Raw genomic sequence first — 20,722 nt, forward strand, 5'->3', positions numbered from 1 at the left:
AGGGGGCCGCGGAGCTCTTTGTGTATAGCGAAAGTGGCCGCAGAGTCAAAAAGGTTGGGAACCAGTAGCTTGTCATTTATCAAGCACGGGCTTGCGCGTGTGAGTTTCATGTTCCCTTTCGTTTCATGTTTATTTATTGCTTTACTATACCGAGCCTCTTCCCATCCTAGCAGTATCGCCAATTATAATTCCCTGACGAGAACTTTCATACGTTTTTTAGTCCAGTTTTTTTATAAGAGGGACTTATTTTTGTTAGGAGGAGAATCAACAGGGATACTGCAGAATTCAGCTTGGAGAAAGGGTATGTGGTGGGGAGCCTGAGAATAAACCCATGTTTAGGTCCTTTGTCAACCAAATGGCCTGATTCTACTAAGATTCGAACCCACGACCACCTGCTTGTCAAAGCGGACTCTGTAACCTTGCGGCTACGGAGCTCTTCTAAAATTAAAATTTAGTTTTAATGTAGAAATGTTTTGCGCCAAAAAAAATCTTTTTACGGTGTATATGTTTTCAAGGCTTCATCAGTTCACCTCTATTCTTTTTAGGAAAATTGGACTGACCAGATATATCGTTTTGAACGTAAATTTGGTGCCTTCCAGACAGCACCGCACCAGAAAGAACCTTCTCAATCGCGAACGGTATTTGGCCTGAAAAATTATAATTTTCACGACCATATCGTCAAAAATCCCTAAGGGAAATTCATTAATTGCTAAATATTACTAGACACAGAATGAGGCAGGTTTATCAAAGCGAAGATTTTTTTTTCTTGTATGCTCTAGTTGATAAACTGTTTTAAATATTAATCTCCCCATGTATACCGCTTTTGAACCAATTTGTCCCGTTGTCCCCTCGATACAATCTGGTCAGCCTAGCCAAAATGCAACGCCCTTTCAGAAAGTTTTCCACCCGAGAAAAATACTCAGTTTACTAAGTCAAACAAAGTTTCATTCAAATAAAAAATGGTCGAATAATTTTTTTTTTTGCGTATTTTCAGATCATTTGGCATGAATTTGTACATATTTTTAGATTGAAATTTTAACTGAAAGGAGGCTCATACAAGTTACTTGATCATCGGCCTCCACAACCCTACATCCGTCCCTGTATACGGGAAAATTTTTACCTTCTTTGAATGTCGTTTAGCGGTTAGATTCAAAAGTTTCATCATCTCAGAATTAAAAACTGTAAAACATTTCTAGCGCAAGAATTCCGGAATTATGTTTATTCTTGTTACAGCCGTATTCCGTACAAAAGTGATAGATTCGAATGAATTTTGAATTTACTGTTATTTGTGATTGAGCCAAAGTTTAAATTGAAACGTTCGAATTGAATCGACGTTCGAAACAGGAATATGAATTTTAATTTTATGTACGAATTTAATTTTTTTGTTTTACAACTACATGTTCAGTTTGAGAAAGCGGACAATGTATGTGTTTTTACGAGAATGCAAAAAATCAACGATAACTAAAGGTACATTTAGGGCAATAACTTTCAAAAAAAAAAGGTTGAAGAAAAGATGTACCTAACAAATATCTTATTAGAGTAAATAAATTCAACTGATTTTTTCTTCTCTAGAACATGAGAATCAAAAGGGTGAAAACATTATGTTGATTACAACAGTTTTAGGAGCATGTGTAAAGGGTGATAAAGAATAGGACAGACATGTTCGGATATGAATAAATGGCAAACTCCTAGTTTACCATATTAAGGTTCGCTTAAAAAAGAGCTCCTACTCTGCTTCCCAAAAACGAAATCAAGCTCACATATAAAAGTTTACACACAAGATACAATATTTTTCCCAGAAAAATATGAACTGGTATAAATATAGCTATATTACAAAAATATTTTAAGGAACCACTGTTGCATTTGCATGTAACATAATAAATATGAATATAACTTTCTTTTATACAAAAACAAACCACAAACACTGTCATCAGTCTAGAGTCTAAAAATTGACTCGGATGGGTTTCCCTTCAATTATTCTTAACACGTTCTCCAGCTCCATTGTCTGTGGAAGGTAAACCTGGTATTGGTTTAGATTGTAGTCCGGTGTAACGGTGCCTTTCAAAAGTACCAGCACTTTGTTTTGTAGTAGAAAGCCGAATTGGATTCACAGAACCCAGATAAACTTCTTGTCAGCTCGCTTGTTAGCATGCGTACAAGCAATTTGTAAACTAGTGAAAATACAGTCTCTTAGTTTCGACGATTTGTGTGTTTGCCACAGGTGGCAAGTTAACCGTGTTTAGATGCATGTAAATTTGCAAGTCCTTTAAATTTCACCACACATTCACGTTGTCATATCACGATTCCTCTTGTCTCCGGTTTCGAAAGGTTGCTCTGCTAAACGTAGAGAAGAGCATTTTGTACTGCTTTGAAAAGTCCAGTATTATAAGTGCAGCAGATTTTATCACATTTCGATTTCTGTACCCCGTCCTTTGCTTTCACTCCTCGGTAACAGAGAAAGCAAAAACAAGTCACCAACTCATGATATCTTTAGTTGTCGCACTAGTTTGGGAAAAAGTTCATCTCACTCGGTTGGGTTGTTTCTTAACCTTTATTTGATTAATAGTAAAAGTTCATAATTTAATTTTCTTTTCGCTTTGCCTGTCGATACATAATAATTATGTACTGCTTCTTCATATAGTGTAGGTAAATATCTTAGCTTACTAGCAGTAGTAATAGATGTAAATTTGCTTTTTTTTTTCATTTTTCTAAACACAATTACACAACTATTTTCATGTATTTTTCGATTGTCTGTTAACACACTTTTTTTTTTCTAAAGAGACGTTCTTCACTATGTCCTTACGTCTTCTGCTATTCTGTCGACAGACAATCAACATTTGTTGTATCAACTTTTCTTCTTATTGTGAGAATACTTATTTTGCGTTTGCCCAAAACAGATTTGCTCATAACTAATCTGTTAGGAAAGTTCTTCCCAAACATTCACGGTTTCTGCAAAAAAATCCATCGTTGCCACAAATAGCACTTACTTCCGAAATAACCGCACTTTAAACAAAAGACTAAGTCCATCAAGAGGAACCGTCGAGCTCATTTGGCGCCATTCAGCAGAAAATTCACTAGCACTGTACAGCGAATGTGAGCACTTGAAAACACTGTCTTCTTCCGTTACACAAATGACGATAACGTCAACAAAGAGATCACAAATTTCACCGCATTCCGTGTCGATCGCTAGCTGCTATCTGCTCTGGATTTCTAGTTCCACTAGAGTTTGGTTGATTTGAAGCGATGTTAATGATGATCATGTTACTGCTGCTCTACGAAAATGGATCTTCTTCCATGTTCTCGCAAAACGGGTTGCTTTTATATAGTAATTGCGTCAGGTTAATTAAAAGAACTGTCTCTTCGCCAGAGTCAGTTTAATTTTTTGTCACGGAACAATCAATACGCCGGACTCTCCGAGAGTAGCCTAGCGATGCCTATCTGTGACCATCCGCCGCATGTGAGAACATACTAGATATTTGGGAAGAGAAGAGAAAATAGACGATGTTACTATTCAAAACATATAACTAACATTTTTTTTAACACAAATGATAAATTCATTTGAACATTAGTAATCATTGTAAACAGAGAATAAATAATTTGCTTTTATCTTTACCGCTTGTTTGAAACTTAGCGAATTAGCACATAAACCATTTTCAAAATTTTGATCACTAAACCTTCTAAATTAATTTGTTTACCAGTTTGACCACTTTGCTCTGCTTGAGCAAACCTACCTTCGAATCATCGACGATCTCGGTTGCTATAACTTCTGCCGCCTCGTTGGCTGCGGTCATTTCGGTGATTGCGGTCGCGATCGCGCTGACCATCGGAGCGGTCATTCTTGCGACCATGGGACGGAGCTGATGGTGGAGCTGACGGTGGAGGAACATGATAATTCGGTAACGGTGGTGGTGGTCCTTTCATAGAAGGTAAACCGGCTGCTCCGGCAGTTGAAGTAGGAACAGCTGCTGTCCCTGGAGGACCTGGTGGAGGTTTCCACATGAACTCGTCGTACTTATCGTAACCACGTGGAGGTGGCGCTCCAGTGGCACCTGTAACACTACCGGGAATAGCGCCAGGTGGGAGTGGGTATTCCGGAATCGGTAAACCTTCATAATAACGTGGCGGTGGGGGTAATCCTTCATATGGTAAAGGCATACCAGGAAAACCGGGAGGTGGAGCATACGGCATAGGAGGTAATTGATGCTGCATTGTGCGCATATAATCAGCAACGTAAGCTTCAGCGGCGGCCGTACTGCTGTAACGTTCCCAACCATGGAAACCAGCAGCTGAGGCAGCAGCGGCTGCTGCTGCAGCTGCGCGATCTACTCCCATGTGCAATCGAGGGACATGACCAGGACCACGACGCATATCTTTGCGATACGGTGGAAACATTGCCGGTCGACCGCTCTTATTATGAAACATCTTCCTTCGTCCACCACGAATCGGTCCACCTCCACCGCCACCACCTCCAAGGCTTCCACGGCCACGAATTACATTGGTGGGACGCGTGAAATTGGGTGGACGCCGAAATGACTTCGACGCAGCTTTTTCCTTCATTTGCTTAGAAGCTTCTTTTGATTTCTTCAAGATGGGCGTCATTTCAACAGACGTGTCCTCTGGGAATAGGCGGCACAACTCTTCAGCCACTTTGGGCTCGATTTCCTGGCCATCTCGTCCTATTTTAACAGGTTTATTTTCGTTCCAAGGATTATATAGATGGGTGGTGCTTGTAAAAGGTAATTCTTTTTTGCACACCCAATCTATTTTGATTACACCTCCCAGAGCTTTAGCAGACATTCCCGGTGGTAAAACCCATTCCACTGCTGGTAAATCTCGACGAGCTTCCGCTGCCATTCGTGCAAAACCTGCAAATTTTCCGCTCTCTTTGACGGAAAAAACTAATATAACATTACGACTTTCACGGAAAGCCTGATTAAGATTAGCTTCATTTGGCGGCAGTGTGGACCAGACACCTTTAGACTTCGAAATTGTAACATTTTCCGTATTATTCGATTTGATGAGGAAGAAGCGGGTCTCCCGGAAGAGATAGTTTATTTTTGTAACGTAGTCATATGATTTGACAGAGTTCTTTACGGTATTGTTTTTAGTACGATTACGTTTCGCATCCGTAGCCGGGGCGGTTGCGGTCGCCTGTGGGCTTCGACTGCGAGATTTCCGCTCCTTCTTGGTACTGTTATTCGTCGTGGAGACTGTTCCACCGCCATCTTTTTCACCATCTTTCTTGGACTCTTTTTCCTCCTTCTTCTTGTTACCTTTCTTCTTCTGCTGCGCTTTCTTGCTGGCAGAATTTCTACGTTCAATGTTCTCTTCCTCATCGTCGTCTGATGAATCCGAGCTCACGTCACTGATACTGGGATTGGTCGTTGTACTGTCGGAACTTGCCGCGGATGCTTCACTTCGCGTATCGTAACTATTTTCTAGTTCCTCGGCTATATCCCGTTCCGTATCATCGAGACCGAGATTCACTGCGTCCAGATCAGCCATCTTTTCTGTCGAAACACTTTTTTTAAATTTCTCTCCTGTTTGCCAAGCTCGGTGTCGCTGTTCTTTCTGCTCTCTCTGTGTACCTACTGGGGCACGAACATTCACAAAACGAACTATTGCCCGGGGTACGTCGTACGCACACAGACGTAGCGCGGCGAAAACCCGTTTTCGCTGGTTGCAGCCTGCGAAATGGCAAAGCTGAATAAAGAAATCCGAGCTACCGGTCGGTGTCAGTGTTGTCAAATAGGCGAGGAAATTCTGAAAACATAGAAAAAAAAAACAGAGAAAAATGTGGTTTATTTCATTTAAGAATCTTTTCAAAATATGAAAACTATATACACTCCGTTTTCAACAGTTCAAAAATGCGTTTAATGTATGGTAATGTAAAATAAAAATCAAAACTGCAGAATCTAGTTTTTTTTTTTAACATATTGGTGTAATGAAAAAAGTTATCACACTACAGAGTACAGATGAACTTTCCGTTTATGTATTTATATAAATTAACTATTCAAAATTCTAACCTTATAAACGACACTATTTGTGCACGTGAATGTTGTGTAAATTTTTCAAAGTTATTGAATGTTTTACCGTAGCAGATGATCTGAATGTAAAAATTGGTTTTTGGCTATGCAACGAGATGAACCTATTTTTTCTTGAAGACGGTTTTGTCAACAAACGTACAAAGAGCTATGCGTGGATACATTTTGTACCGAATAAGCCCATTGTCAAGTTGTACATAACAGTACTAGTTAATAAAATATGCTTCTCTGTGTCTGTTTATAAAACATCATTTATATATGAGCCGTTGCGGAACAGTGGTCCAAAGACCATTTTTTTCGAAAATGAGTTTTTTGCATAAACCGCATCTACTCAAGAAGCTGAAGTTGGGAGATTAAGAAAATTCCGGAAAATCGAATTTTAAAGCTGATCACAAGCTTCACTTCACAAGCTATTGAAACACGTCATGCACCATTGAATACACGGAACGAAAAAAGCTAAAGTGGACGAAAAAAGCTAAAAAGCTAAAAGTTACATGTAATGTAACACGTGACATCTTACATGTGACATGCTATATGTATCATAAAACATGTGACACTAGCCATTTTATACATACATGTGTACATAGACCACTCTGTTCCGAAACGATTCGAGGGTTCCAGTGAATATATATTGAAGTCAGAGTGGTCTATGTACATTGGTGAGATAAAATCACCGATTTTGCAAATAAATGTTGATTTTATGTATCCCAATGTTAAACCACTTCATAACCTTTATATTAGAACATTTTGTTTGAAGGAATCCGTTGAACGGAATTTTATTCAGAGATTTTTCGAAAATTACTTCTCCTGAACAATTTGCTCGATGGCACATAGACTACTCTGGTTCGCAACGGCTCATATTTTGTGAAAATTGGCTATACAAAACTTACAAATTAGTCAAAAATATTCACAACACGTTTTATGGCAACACTTCTATTCCATTTAGCGGATTAAGAATGAAGGCGAACAAAAAAAAAGCGTTGCTCTTTTACTTTTTCTAGGATTCTTCTTTTCACAGATCTGACCCACCCGTCTGAAGAAAATTCCGTTCGACTGAATTTTAACCGAAGACCCGACCTGCACTAGACTTACATTCTATTCACTTCTGTAGTTTACACATTGATACTTATTTTGAACTATAATTTTACTGATTTCAATCAATTTTCACCACTGAATAAATGACCGTAAAATTTAATACTTTTTCGTGCATTCAACTTGATGATTTCGCCAGCATCTAACTCAAACAGGCTTGAATTTACGCTGCATATAAATGTGTTCGTGGCAATCAACATTGTACATTGCTTTAAAACGCCTTTCGTGTGCGTGTTCTACTCATCATGGTATAGCGAGTTATTAACAGGCCCATGCAGCAGAAACATATGCCATCACAACATGTTTTGTTTTGTTTTTGAAAATTGTAGCAGTGAGAAAGTCGATTGAAAATATTTTCTTTAGATACATATTTGTATAAAATTAGGTATACCTACTACAAAATAATTATTATTTGAAAAACAGAAAATGAAGCGTCAAAAAAAGTTCGAGAGTGAAAATGGTTTTGAAGCTTGGGTAAGTTCGATTTTTTATGAGCAAATGCGCGGGATTATATTAGCATACGAGCATGAACTAAAAAAATAGAACCGCCTACCGTAAAACTGGGTTACTTTGCATTGCTCACATATGATACAATAATGGTTTTTTTCCGTTTTATTTCTTATAAAAGTACTTGGTCCAATCAATCAATCCATTAGTATTGTTTTGGCCACGCTATTGATGTTTTGTGTAATCATTGACTAGTTTTTCATGTTCAGGTAAGGCGCTATCCACGTTCCACGTGAACAGATATTTGACGATTTTGATCCCCTTTCTCCTGCTATAAATTATGTGAATTTTGTATGGTAAAATGTCCATCGGATCCCTTTCCCCCCAACCGGTGTGATCGTTTTTGATCATTTCTATCCTGTATGTTTGCGCCTGTATGTTTTGCGCATTTCAATGAAAATTACGTTAAGCCTACAGCCGGGAAACATGAAAGAATTTTTTATAGTTTTCGGTAATATGAATATAGGTAGTATGTAATAGTAAAAATATTGCTGACAAATGTAAATGACTACGAATCAAAGGATAAATCTGAAAAGCTAAGCTAGGTAGAGATCGTTTTGCTGAATTGGAAAAGTACCTTCACTATATGAGATTTTTTCAGATAAGATTTGTTCGGCATTTTATTGAACCGGAACCAAAAATAAATTTTTAAATGTACATATTGTATCAATTCCGAATAATATAAGTAAAGCCATTTGTTTTAAAACGTAATGATACTTACGTACATATGTTAGTAACAGCAACATATTCTTTCAGGGTGACTATATGGATGCAAAAATCTCCAAATTAGAGGACCAATTTCGTCACTCATCAGCGGCTGCCGAAGGAAAACTAACGAATCTTTTCGCCGGTATTTCGATATATGTTAACGGTTACACGAATCCTTCTGCTGACGAGCTGAAACGTCTGATGATGCAACACGGAGGAATCTATCACCATTACAGACGCCCGACGACAACTTACACAATCGCATCCAATCTTCCGGATGTCAAAGTAAAATCAATAACATCCGAGGTTATTATCAGTCCTCAGTGGGTGGTCGACTGCATAGAAAATATGCGTATTGTCGATTATGCGAAATATCTGTTGTACTCCAACCATAAGCCGTCCCAACCGAAAATAATGTTCGAGCGAAATGAGAAGCACACTGACGTACGAAAACCGAATCAACAGAACGATATCAGCAAGGTAGAGGTCCTAAATTTGATGAGCAAACTAACTGTACTCAACGAGAAATTCAAAGGATCTGTTGCTCACACTAGTCCAACGCATAAGCAAGAAGCTAGTACGATCGAAGGTGAAACTGTCGTCGATGTAGTACCTGAACCATCAGATGAGCCTGAAAGCAACATTGAAAACGTAGTCACAAATCAACAAACTGAAATAGCAAATGACTCGCATAAGACCACAAAAGTAGCCATGACGGCAACCGATCCTAACTTTCTGCAAGAGTTCTTCAATAACTCTAGGTTGCACCATATAGCGACGCTTGGAGCTGGTTTCAAGCAATACGTTAGTGAAATGCGTGAAAAGCACGACGGAGTATTTCCAGAACGTATTGTTTTACGACAGAAGGTTAGCAACACTGAAGAATTCGGAACTCAAGGGCCGTTCGTTATGCATATCGATATGGATTGTTTCTTCGTATCCGTTGGACTTCGTAAAAATCCGCATCTCCGAGGGCAACCGGTCGCTGTAACGCACTCGAAGGGTACCGAGGCCGGCAAAATGCAATCCCGCCCGGGGCAGGATCGGTCCAAAGAAATTGAATTGTACCAGAAACGACTTGAGGAACGCTATAAAACACCGGACATTCCGTACGAGTCGAGATTGCTTAATATCGATGATAACAACTCAATGTCGGAGATTGCCTCATGTAGCTATGAGGCACGTAAAATGGGTGTCAAGAATGGAATGTTTGTCGGGTCCGCTTTGAAACTTTGTCCGAATTTAAAAACTATTCCATATGATTTCGATGGCTATCGGGAAGTTGCTTTCACACTGTATAACACTATCGCCAAGTAAGTAATGGTCGTTGTGAATAATCAGAGAATTAAACAATTTAAAATTTTACTCCAAAAATAGGTACACGTTGAACATCGAAGCAGTAAGTTGTGATGAAATGTTTGTTGATCTAACGGAACTCACCAGGAGCACGAATATCAATGTGATGGATTTCGTTAGCTTCATTCGAGCGCAGATCAAGGATATAACGGGATGCCCTTGTTCGGCAGGGGTTGGTGCTAATCGCTTGCAGGCACGTATGGCTACGAAGAAGGCCAAACCGGATGGGCAGTATTATCTAGCACCCGATAGTGTTGAAGATTATATGAAAGACATACCGATTGGTGACTTACCCGGTATTGGGCCCAATACGACATATAGGTTAAAGCAGTTATCATGGGATACATGCGGAGATCTGCAAAAAATTTCTACCATTATTCTGCAACGAGAGTTTGGAAAAAAATTCGGTGATACCATACATCAAGCTTGCAGAGGTATCGACGATCGACCGTTGGTGTATGAAAATATAAGGAAATCGGTTTCCGTAGACGTCAATTACGGTATTCGATTTAAGGATGATTCTGAAGTTGAACGGTTTATGAAGCAGCTTTGCGAAGAAATCCATAAACGATTGAATGAAATAGAGAAACGTGGGAAACTAATCACCGTTAAACTGTTGATTCGATCTCCGGAGGCTCCAGTGGAAACTGCTAAATATATGGGTCACGGTTTATGCGACGTAATCACAAAATCTGCCCCATTAAAAGAATTCACATGCGATTTGAACGTTATTGAAAAAACTGTACTTTCTTTGATGCGCCAAATTTCCGCGCCGCCTCATGAACTACGCGGTATCGGACTGCAGATTTCGAAATTCGAAGAAGGCAAGCACCAAGTTGAGACGAAAAACTCTTTGAAAATGATGTTTCAACGAGCTGAAGCTAAAATTGAATCAATCAAAAAAGAACAAAATACAGGTGATGTATTCAAATTTGAAACATCACCTGGAAAACCGTATATAACCAAATTAGAAGTCACTCCAACTAAAATACTGTCAATTGAAGCTTCATCGGCACCCCCATCAGATATATCTTCCAAAAAGAGTGACCCGAAATCTAAGCCGTCTGCTCAGAAATGTGGAAGGGGCAGAGGTCGACCCCCGAAATGTCAAACTCTGAAAATTAAACAAAATAACGACATGTTGCGATTTCTCAGCGAATCTAAGATGGAACCTAAGCAGGAAATTATTCCTGAGGGCCTAGACCCCGAGGTGCTAGCAGCACTTCCGGATGACATTCGTGCAGAAGTAATTAGAGATTATAAATTCAAAGCTCAATCATCTATTGCCTCAAACAAAAAAGCGCGTTCAGTCACTGCACAACCGTCGTCATCATCATCATCTGAATCCGTTTCTAATTCAGAAAAAATAACCGTCGATTTGAAATTCCTTCAAGCCCTCCCTGCGGACTTACGACTAGAAGTGGAAAAACAAATCGCGTTGAACAGGGATACAATGCTAGTAACTTCTAATGAACCAGAATTCAATGAACATCTGCAAGTCACTCCAGAAACGAGTCCAGCCAAAGAAGTATCAAAAGTATTTCCAGAAGAACCAGCCACGGAAAAGGTTTCTGAACCGGACAACATCTTGCTGGGAAATGAGTGGCGCAAAACGTTACAGGCGTGGATCGACAGTTCCGATGAACCAGAAGAGGTAGATGTCGATTTGATATCCTCCAATGCGAAGGAACTGGTAGAAAGAAAATGTTTAAGCGAGTTACATTTAGTTTTACGATATCTGTTTAGGATTATTGAAGAGCGGAAATTGTGCAGCTGGCATCGGGCATACTTTCGTATTGTAGATTCAACGCAAGTATTAATGCAAAAATCCTATCGCGGTAAGTTGAGCGTACAGAGTCAGTTTGAATGCGTCAGCAAGAATTGTTGCATTCAACGCATTTAATGGCAATACAAGTTTTTGTTAAAAAAGTTTAATAAATGTAGTATTGTTTGGAAAACAATTTTGTTTTTGTATGAATGTTTTATAAATTCAACCCTGGTGCAAAAAAATGCGTGTTTGGAACAAAATATTTATTGGAAAAAAAGATCTTTTTTTTTTTAAAGGGGGGGGGGAATGTTTGTAATGATTTATTTATGTACTAATATCTATTCAGAATTAATATTGTGTGTTCTGCCACAAATGGTGACATTTCAACACTATTATATATATGTATATATATATATATATATATATATATATATATATATATATATATATATATATATATATATATATATATATATATATATATATATATATATATATATATATATATATATATATATATATATATATATATATATATATATATATATATATATATATATATATATATATATATATATATATATATATATATATATATATATATATATATATATATATATATTTGTACGCTTTTTTATATTATTGAATGTTATTAGCTTTCGCAGTTAAGTTAATGTAATTGTAGGAAAATTATTAAACCTACTTGTCAAGGAAAAAAAGGAATAAAACAAAACTTAAAATAAACCTAAAACTATCTTACTGACTATAAAGTGAGCTAATCGTTGCAATTGAGGATTGCAACGATTTTTGTCGGAATTTGTTGATAATTTGGCTTGACATATTTTCTAATGTTTCTACATTAGTGAGCCTATGTAGCTCGTTCGTGCTAAACCAGGGAGGACGCTTCAAAATCATTTTCAAATGTTTATTCTGAATCCTTTGAAGTGTCTTCTTCCTGGTTGCACAACAACTTGTCCAGATGGGAACTGCAAATAACATTGCTGGCCTAAAAATTTGTTTGTAAATTAACAGTTTATTCTTGAGACAAAGTCTAGAATTCCTGTTGATAAGAGGATATAAACATTTGATGTACTTATTGCACTTTGACTGGATATTTTCAATGTGCTCCTTGAAAGTAAGATTCTTATCATAAATTAGCCCTAAGTATTTAACTTGATCAGACCAATTTAAGACCACACCGTTCATCTTAATAACGTGGTTATTTATTTATTTATTTATTTATTTATTTCGTCAATCATAGTAGACTACATCTTAAAAACTATTGCTAACATCACAAATATAGTTATGTAATTCTAGTGTTCAATATTTTTCTAAGAGCATTTCGTGACATCGTTAAATCAATAACTTCACAATATTTATTGTAAAGACTCATCATACTATTAACTGGCCCGGCCATGGCATATTCTGTTCTATAAGAATTTAATACGAAAATTTTTCGCGTTCTTAATGAGCGTGTAGGAGCATAAAAGTTGAGTTTTCCAAGCAGATTTTCCGAACTTATGCGTTGTGAAACTAAATCGTTGACAAGAGTTACCGAAGCAATTTCTCTTCTTTTTTCAAGCGTTTCTATATCAATAAGCATGCAACGCGATTCATAACAAGGGAGAGGAAATGAACTCCAACCTAGTTTTCTTAGTGCATATAACAAAAACTGTTTTTGTACGGATTCGATTCTATTGGAATGGACGTCTTGATAAGGCGACCAAACAACACTACAGTATTCTAAGATAGATCTAACATATGTAACAAAGAGAGTTTTTATAGTGTACGGGTCTACGAAATGATAACTGAACCTTTTTATAAAACTTAGCATACTGTTGGCTCTATTGATGATCGTATTGTAGTGATCAAGAATGTTAACTTAGAATCCATAATTACTCCTAAGTCTCTAATTTGATAACACCTTTCTACAACTTGATGTGCAAGAGTGCAACATGCATGTTCAGGATTTCTTTTCCTTGTGTAGGATATAATATTACATTTTTTTACGTTGAGATCAAGAAGACTTTTTTTACACCAAATGTAGAAAATGTCAACCTCTTGTTGGAATTGTTGGATGTCTGATTTGTGTTTTATTTCCATGTACAGTTTCATGTCATCGGCATATATCAATACTTTGAGACGATTCAACACAAGGGTAACGTCATTAACAAATAAAATGAAGAGCAAAGGGCCTAAATGGGAGCCTTGTGGAACTCCAGATGTCACTTTTACTGGTACAGAAAGGTGTCCCTTAAACCTAACCGTTTGTGTCCTGTTCGTCAAATAAGATTCAATCCATTTAAGTAGGCCTGACTCAAATCCCAGTTTTTTTAATTTGAACATAAGCATGGAAATATCTACTCTGTCAAAAGCTTTACTAAAATCGTGTATAGAGTTTTGGTTTATTTGTATAAGTGACTTGTCGATACCCTCTAGAGTTTCTGGAATTGTGCTTGGTTGTGAATCACCTCTGTATTATCATCAATCAATTTCGTCAGCTTGTTCTGCTGTTTGGTCAACGTGTTCAATTCAAACGATGCCGTTACTAAAAGTTGGCAGGAATCGCAGCACGGTAGCAGAAATGCAGTTGGATCTACGGCTGGTTTATATTGTTTGTCTTGTTTGTCTTTTTTAACGATACGCAGAGAACTTCTGCTTTTAGCAACTACTTCGGGGGGGCACGATACTCCCACACAGGAGGCATGGAATTTTCGATTACACCCTCCAACACACGACCAGAACACTTCGGCACCGGAGTCTTTCGCGCAGACTTCGCAAATTTGATTCATTTTTACCGACACAAAAACACAACAAGCAAAATGAAAACTAAGCGAAAAACAATAATTTGATTTAAATTCGCGCGTGGATAGGAGCTAACAACAAACACGTCCAACTTGGTTGACGACTCAACGTTTTTTATGGTTTGGTTGACGACTCAACGTTATGGTTGGGTTTGAGAAATGAAACTCTTGGCTTATGAGGAAAAATAATTAACTGTGTTTTAGAAGCATTAGGGGAAATCTTTCATTTCTGCAAGTATGAAGAAAATATATCTAAACTTTTTTGTAGCCGACTGCATATAACACGAAGGCTTTTTCCTTTTGCGGAAATGCTTGTATCGTCACAAAACAGAGATTTCTCACAACCTGGTGGTAAATTAGGAAGATCAGAAGTAAAAATGTTATATAAGATTGGGCCCAAGATACTCCCCTGAGGCACACCAGCTCTAACAGGCAATCTATTAGATTTACCATTTAGATAGTTAACCTGAAGAGTGCGGTCAGTTGAATAACTTTGTATCATTTTTGTAAGGTAAAGCGGAAAACTGAAATTTGACATTTTAGCTATTAAACCTTTATGCCAAACACTGTCGAATGCCTTTTCTATATCTAGTAGAGCTGCTCCAGTCGAATAGCCTTCAGATTTATTAGTTCGAATAATATTTGTTACTCTAAGTAACTGATGAGTAGTGGAATGCCCATGGCGAAAACCAAACTGCTCATTTGCAAAAATTGAGTTCTCAATAATATGTGTAATCATTCAATTGAGTATTATTCTTTCAAAAAGTTTGCTAATAGAGGAAAGTAAACTAATTGGTCGATAACTTGATGCCTCAGCTGGATTCTTCTCGGGTTTTAAAATTGGAGTGACTTTGGCATTTTTCCATTCCGTAGGAAAATGTGCTAGTGCGAAGCATCTGTTAAAAATTTTTACCAAGAAATTTAAAGAGTTTTTTTTTTATTCTCGCTTATTTTCCGTCGGTCTAGTTCCGCCACTGTTGTGGCCAATCACCGACGCCCAGGGATGCGACTCCACACCCAGGACCCTAACTCACGACCCGTTTATTAACGGACCGGCGCCAACGGATTTACTTCCTCATGCGATGAAAGGCGTGATCCCAGAGATTTTTCGCCTCAGAAAATCTCCCGGTGTCGGCTAGGATTGAATCTAGACCAGTTGGGTTGGTTGTGAGTGGATCAGCCCCCTCACAACCATCGACACCTATGTCGGCGGTGGGATTCGAACCCAGGCGTCGAGCGTGGTTGGCAGAGACGTTACCAACCACACTAGGCCCCCGCTCAAATTTAAAGAGTTTTCGGGAAGTCTTTTAATAAGGATATAGAAAAAGTTTGTTTCCAATACCTCTTCAGAAAGAAATTCTTGGGTGGTGATCTGATCATACTTTTGGTTTACTTCATTTTCAATAGGACTTACTACGTTCAAATTCGAGTTATGAACGCTCTCAAACTGCTGAGCAAGTTTTTGAGATTTTTGTTCACTCGTTAGAAAAATGCAATCACCATCTTTAAGGACTGTAATGGGCTTCGAAGGTTTCTTAAGAACCTTCGAAAGCTTCCAGAAAGGTTTTGAATAAGGTTTTAGTTGTTCAACTTCCCTCATGAAATTCTAATTTCGCACGAGAGTGAATCTATGTTTAATTTCCTTTTGCAATTCTCGAAAAATAATTTTCAAAGCAGGATCACGAGATCTTTGGTATTGACGTCTCCGTATGTTCTTCAAACGTATAAGAAGTTGAAGTTCACTGTCAATAATTGGTGCATTAAATTTCACTCGAGCCTTAGGAACTGATAAATTCCGGGCATTGAGTATTAAGCTGCCAAAATTTTCTAATGCTCTGTCAATGTCAGCACTATTTTGTAAAATAATATCATCATTCAAATTTTCTTCGATCGTAGAACGATATCTATCCCAATTATTCTTGTGATAATTTAACACAGATCTAGTGGGATTTAAAATAGTTTCATGGGAAATAGCAAATGTTATGGGAAGATGATCAGAATCAAATTCAGCATGAGTTAATAAATCACTGCATGAATGACTTTGATTTGTTAGTACCTGATCAATTGTAGATGGATTCCTAATAGAAGAATAACATGTAGGACCATTTGGAAATAAAACTGAGTAAAATCCAGCCGAGCAATCATTAAACAATATTTTTCCATTGGAATTGCTTTGAGCATTATTCCAAGATCGATGTTTCGCATTCAAATCACCGATGATTAAAAATTTAGATTTATTTCTTGTGAGTTTTTGCAAATCTCCCTTGAAATAATTTTTTCGCTCACCAGTGCATTGAAAAGGCAAATACACTGCGGCTATAAATAGAATGCCAATACTTGTTTCAATTTCAATTCCCAAACTCTCGATAACTTTGGTTTCAAGATGGGGTAAAACACGATGTTTTATTCGACGGTGGATAACTATTGCAACTCCACTACCGGCAACATCAATTCTATCAAACCTATGAACCATGTAATTTGGGTTCTTTTTTAGTTTAATATTTGGCTTTAAAAGCGTTTCAGTCACAACTGCAATATGCACATCGTGGACTGTTAAAAAATTGAAAAATTCATCTTCTTTCGCTTTTAAAGAGCGAGCATTCCAATTTAGAAAATTTACAGTATTATTTAAAATCATTGCTGAATTTCAATTCATAACAATATTAGTTGTAAATTTTAAACCTTCTTGAACAGCCTCGTACATCGAGTTACAGTTCAACAAAACGGACATTAGCTGCAGCATGGATTGTTGTAGGTATTCAATCTTTTCTGGAGTTGGACTACCTAAATCAATACTGGCAGACTTTTCAGCACCAAACACAAATGGTTTGTTACTGTTTGAATTTGAAATATTACCTGTAAGGACACTGGAATATGAACAGCCTGGTGTTGCCTGAACAGGATTTTTTGTCTGAAATTTGTTATCTGAATTTAAATTATTACCTACAGACACACCTGCTAATGAAAGTGCTGGTGATGAACAGTATTGAAAGTCTTTTGTATACCCACATTGACAACAGGTTGCTTAGAATTTCTACGTTGTCTGGAAGCAATAATTTTTGACCTTACAGGACCATTAAAGAAATTAGATTTGTGATTTCCCCCACAATTTACACATTTGAAACTATTAGTGGTCTCTTTCACGGGGCAGATATCTTTCGTGTGACCAGTGTCACCACAAATCATACATTTTGCTGCCATATGGCAGTTTCGAGTTCCATGACCATAAGCTTGACAATTCCGACATTTAATAAGATTATGGATTTCTCCATGTCTCTTGAAATTCTCCCACTTTATTCGCACGTTAAAAAAAACACGTGCTTTTTCCAAACATTTCAAATTATTTACTTTGGTACGATCAAAATGTACTAAGTAATTTTTTTTCTGGTGTATTCCAGTTTGATTAATTTTGGAATTTGCCTTTCGTTTCATCAAAATTACTTGGTTGGGAGAAAAACCAAGTGATTCTGACAAACATTCTTTAATTTCCTCAATAGTTTGGTCATTTGAAAGACCTTTTAAAACAGCCTTAAACGGTCTCTCGTTTTTGGCATCAAAAGGATAAAATTTATACATCTTTTCAGTCAAATACTGTAAAAGATGTTTATGGTCATCAAGAGATTCGGCCAAAATACGAATTTCGCCTTGGCGGCCAATTTGAAAATTAACTTTCACATTCGACAGAAACGATGAAAGCTCTGATCGAAATGCTTTAAAATTTGCTACAAATACCACAATAGGTGGAACTTTAACCTTCTTCATAACGGCTTTATGCTCAGTATGAGAAGTTTGAATTTCCTGATCCCCAACGAAAGAAAGAATATCATACCTGTTAGTCGAAATTTCAGTGTCACTTGGAGGGGATGCCTCACGTTTCCTTGAAGCCGCATCAAAGCGAGCTTTTTTATTTTTTCCAGGCATAACTGGAAAACTTCACTACACTTTCACTTCACTATAGAATTTAATTAGAAATATCTCAAACCAAATTTACTCACTAAACACTCGTTAACGTTGAAAACAAAATTATTACTTCGCGTTTCAACAGGTAGTCTTTCAAGAAGATTGCCTGTTGAAAGCGAAAAACAAAATTTCAATATCTCTCGGTAGTCTAAGACTTAGCCTCGAGCTGTTGGTAAAATGCGACCGTACTGTAGGACAGTTCAAGTCGATCTGGAAAAAAAGATCTTATTCTTCTTTCTTTCTTTAGCTTTATAGAACCAAATTCAAGATAGAGCCCAAGTATGATGACAGTTCTACAAGGTATGCTATTCACGTCGATGCATTAGTATTAGTGATCGTTATGAACTTTTTCCAATTTTGTATGAAATTTGAAATGATTTTGCATTTTAAACTAAACTTATAAAACATACTTTCCTGAAAAGTTATAGAAATGATGTTGAAACATGTTTTATTTGTGGGGAATACATAAACTTGCTGCGGTTTAGGTAAAATATACTATTTTTCATCAATTTGCCGGTAACCTTTTTGCACTTTTCGTTTTTTTATTGTAGTCTAATAGCGCTTCTAAATTGAGTCGCCTATGTTTCATACAGTAACAAAAGTCATGAGCTATGACAATGACTAAGATTATGCTCCAACTATTAGAAATATAGCATTTTTATTTATTTTATTTCGACATATTGTCGCAATTTTTCACACTAAATCTAAATTAATATCAATTTCTAGTGTGTTTCAACTGGAGATTCACTCTCTAATTAAAAAAATCAAATATAAAACAACACAAAACGAGAAATTTCCGGAATTATTCCGAATTCCATACAAAAAACGAAAATTTTCATAACGAGATTTGTTTGTGTGCGTGGATAGATAAAAATGTGGCATACCTTGTATAACTGTCATCATACTTGGAGATAGAGCCACAAAGTCGTTTCAGCTTTGACAGCCCAATGGCGCGTGCTTCCGGGTGACAGCTAAGGGAGCTAAGGGAGATCATGAGAGTCAGATACCTATGTTTTAGTTCTTCTCGGCAGTCTCCTATGTGGGGAGGATTCAGGACAATATTAATTGTTAAAAGTTTTGGTAAATTCTCTTCACACGTGGACCAGACCACATTGTGAAAGCTCTGTTCTCATCTAGAAAGTGACAAATACATACTTCTTAATTCTGTGCAGTTGTAGTAGCCGTAGCAGTAGAAACAAGAGTCTGTGTTGTAAGGTGCGGTGCGCACAGAGGAAAGCAGTAAACCCGGCAACCAGCTGCGAATGTTTTATTCTATTTGAACAGTTCTAGTAAGTCAGATTCAACTTCGCACGACTCCAAGTACGCACTGGAAGGTGTCATGAACGTCGTAAGAATAAATATATTCGATCGACTTCCGATGGGATAGAGCGGAGAGAGCTTTGTTTTGGCCTTCTACTATCAAGTTTAGTTTTTCCCACGTAACGACACCCTACTCTTATGGAGTAGGACTGGCAACATGGCCAATAAAACAAACGTACATTGAATCGGTCCGTAAATTTCCAATAAAATTCACGTGTATTTTCGCACTAGAGGTCATGAAAGGTTGTAAATTTTCAAGTATATCGGGTGTCGCGTGTGTAAGATACAAATTAGTTAGAGTGGAGTGAAAATTAGAAGATCAAAAATGGAAGTGATTATGCAGTGTAAATTGGCACAGAAGATATAGTTCGCCATTCGTGTACGTTTTGATTTTTACCAAGTGAACGGTAGTGTTAGTGAAAAGAGAGTGGAAACCGTAAAGAAGGAATGAGGTTCAATACGTCCTCTCCACTGACATCGATCTGGTTTGTGTGTTTTTTTTTATCTTCCGCTGAGCTTTGCGCGCAGCGAAGTGCAAAGCTTTTTTGCATTTGTGGTTCCTGCTGCTGGCTCGCAAAATGCAACTGGAGAGACAGGAAACAGAAGCTAAGTATTGGTTTTGGTGATATTTCACGTCGTGTTTGAAACGGGATCAGAGTGAAATTGTGACTACCTATGTTAACGCACACAGCTTTTCTTCCATTCGATTTGAACGGCATGTGAGCGAGAGAGAATTTGTTTTTTTTCTGCCTTTTGTGCTGCTTACGACCGCAGAGGCACCTTCGAAGATGCCGATTTTCTGATTCTCTCTCGATCACTTGCTGTGTGTGTTGGGTAGCGCGTTCATGTGTTCATGATTTTTTTTTTACGTTGCATCAACTTGCAAGCAGGGTTGCCACATTTAAATCTGTGTTTTCCCCTGAAAAAATCTGAGCATCTGTATCTGGAACAAAAATATCTGTAAAAAAATCTGTATTGTTTAAACATAAAGAACTTTGTTTTTTTTTAGGTTTTTATGGTACATAAACGAAATTTTTAGCTTAAAATGTGTGAGGAGTTGAAAATATGTTCAATTTGCTTAATATTTAATGAAATAAAATTTGGATTGTTTTTAAAAATTAATGTCAATTTCGAAAAGTCTGTAAATCTGTACATTTCGACGA

General features: G+C 37.3%; 2 protein-coding genes across 4 annotated transcripts; one reads left to right on the forward strand and one right to left on the reverse strand.

Annotated features, from left to right (window-relative positions):
- Positions 1-1,811: 1,811 nt before the first annotated feature.
- On the reverse strand, positions 1,812-7,278 carry LOC129723488 (YTH domain-containing protein 1). 3 transcript variants are annotated; one of them, XM_055677729.1, is made up of 3 exons: positions 7,137-7,278; positions 3,732-5,763; positions 1,812-3,468 (listed from the first exon to the last, which is right to left on the reverse strand). In XM_055677729.1, exon 2 carries the CDS (start codon positions 5,503-5,505, stop codon positions 3,739-3,741), a length of 1,767 nt encoding a protein of 588 aa, XP_055533704.1. In that variant the 5' UTR covers positions 5,506-5,763; positions 7,137-7,278; the 3' UTR covers positions 1,812-3,468; positions 3,732-3,738. The 3 variants fall into 3 exon arrangements, with proteins under 3 accessions (XP_055533704.1, XP_055533702.1, XP_055533705.1); XM_055677727.1 differs by having other exon boundaries at positions 7,074-7,272; XM_055677730.1 differs by having other exon boundaries at positions 6,935-7,272.
- A 163-nt stretch (positions 7,279-7,441) lies between these two features.
- LOC129721724 (DNA repair protein Rev1) lies at positions 7,442-11,668 on the forward strand. Its single transcript, XM_055674631.1, has 3 exons — positions 7,442-7,610; positions 8,400-9,664; positions 9,729-11,668. The coding sequence occupies exons 1-3, from the start codon at positions 7,563-7,565 to the stop codon at positions 11,608-11,610; spliced, it is 3,195 nt and encodes a 1,064-aa protein (XP_055530606.1). The 5' UTR covers positions 7,442-7,562; the 3' UTR covers positions 11,611-11,668.
- The last annotated feature ends 9,054 nt before the right edge of the window (positions 11,669-20,722 follow it).

Source organism: Wyeomyia smithii, chromosome 2 (genome assembly GCF_029784165.1).
Source record: "Wyeomyia smithii strain HCP4-BCI-WySm-NY-G18 chromosome 2, ASM2978416v1, whole genome shotgun sequence".
Taxonomy (NCBI): domain Eukaryota; kingdom Metazoa; phylum Arthropoda; class Insecta; order Diptera; family Culicidae; genus Wyeomyia; species Wyeomyia smithii.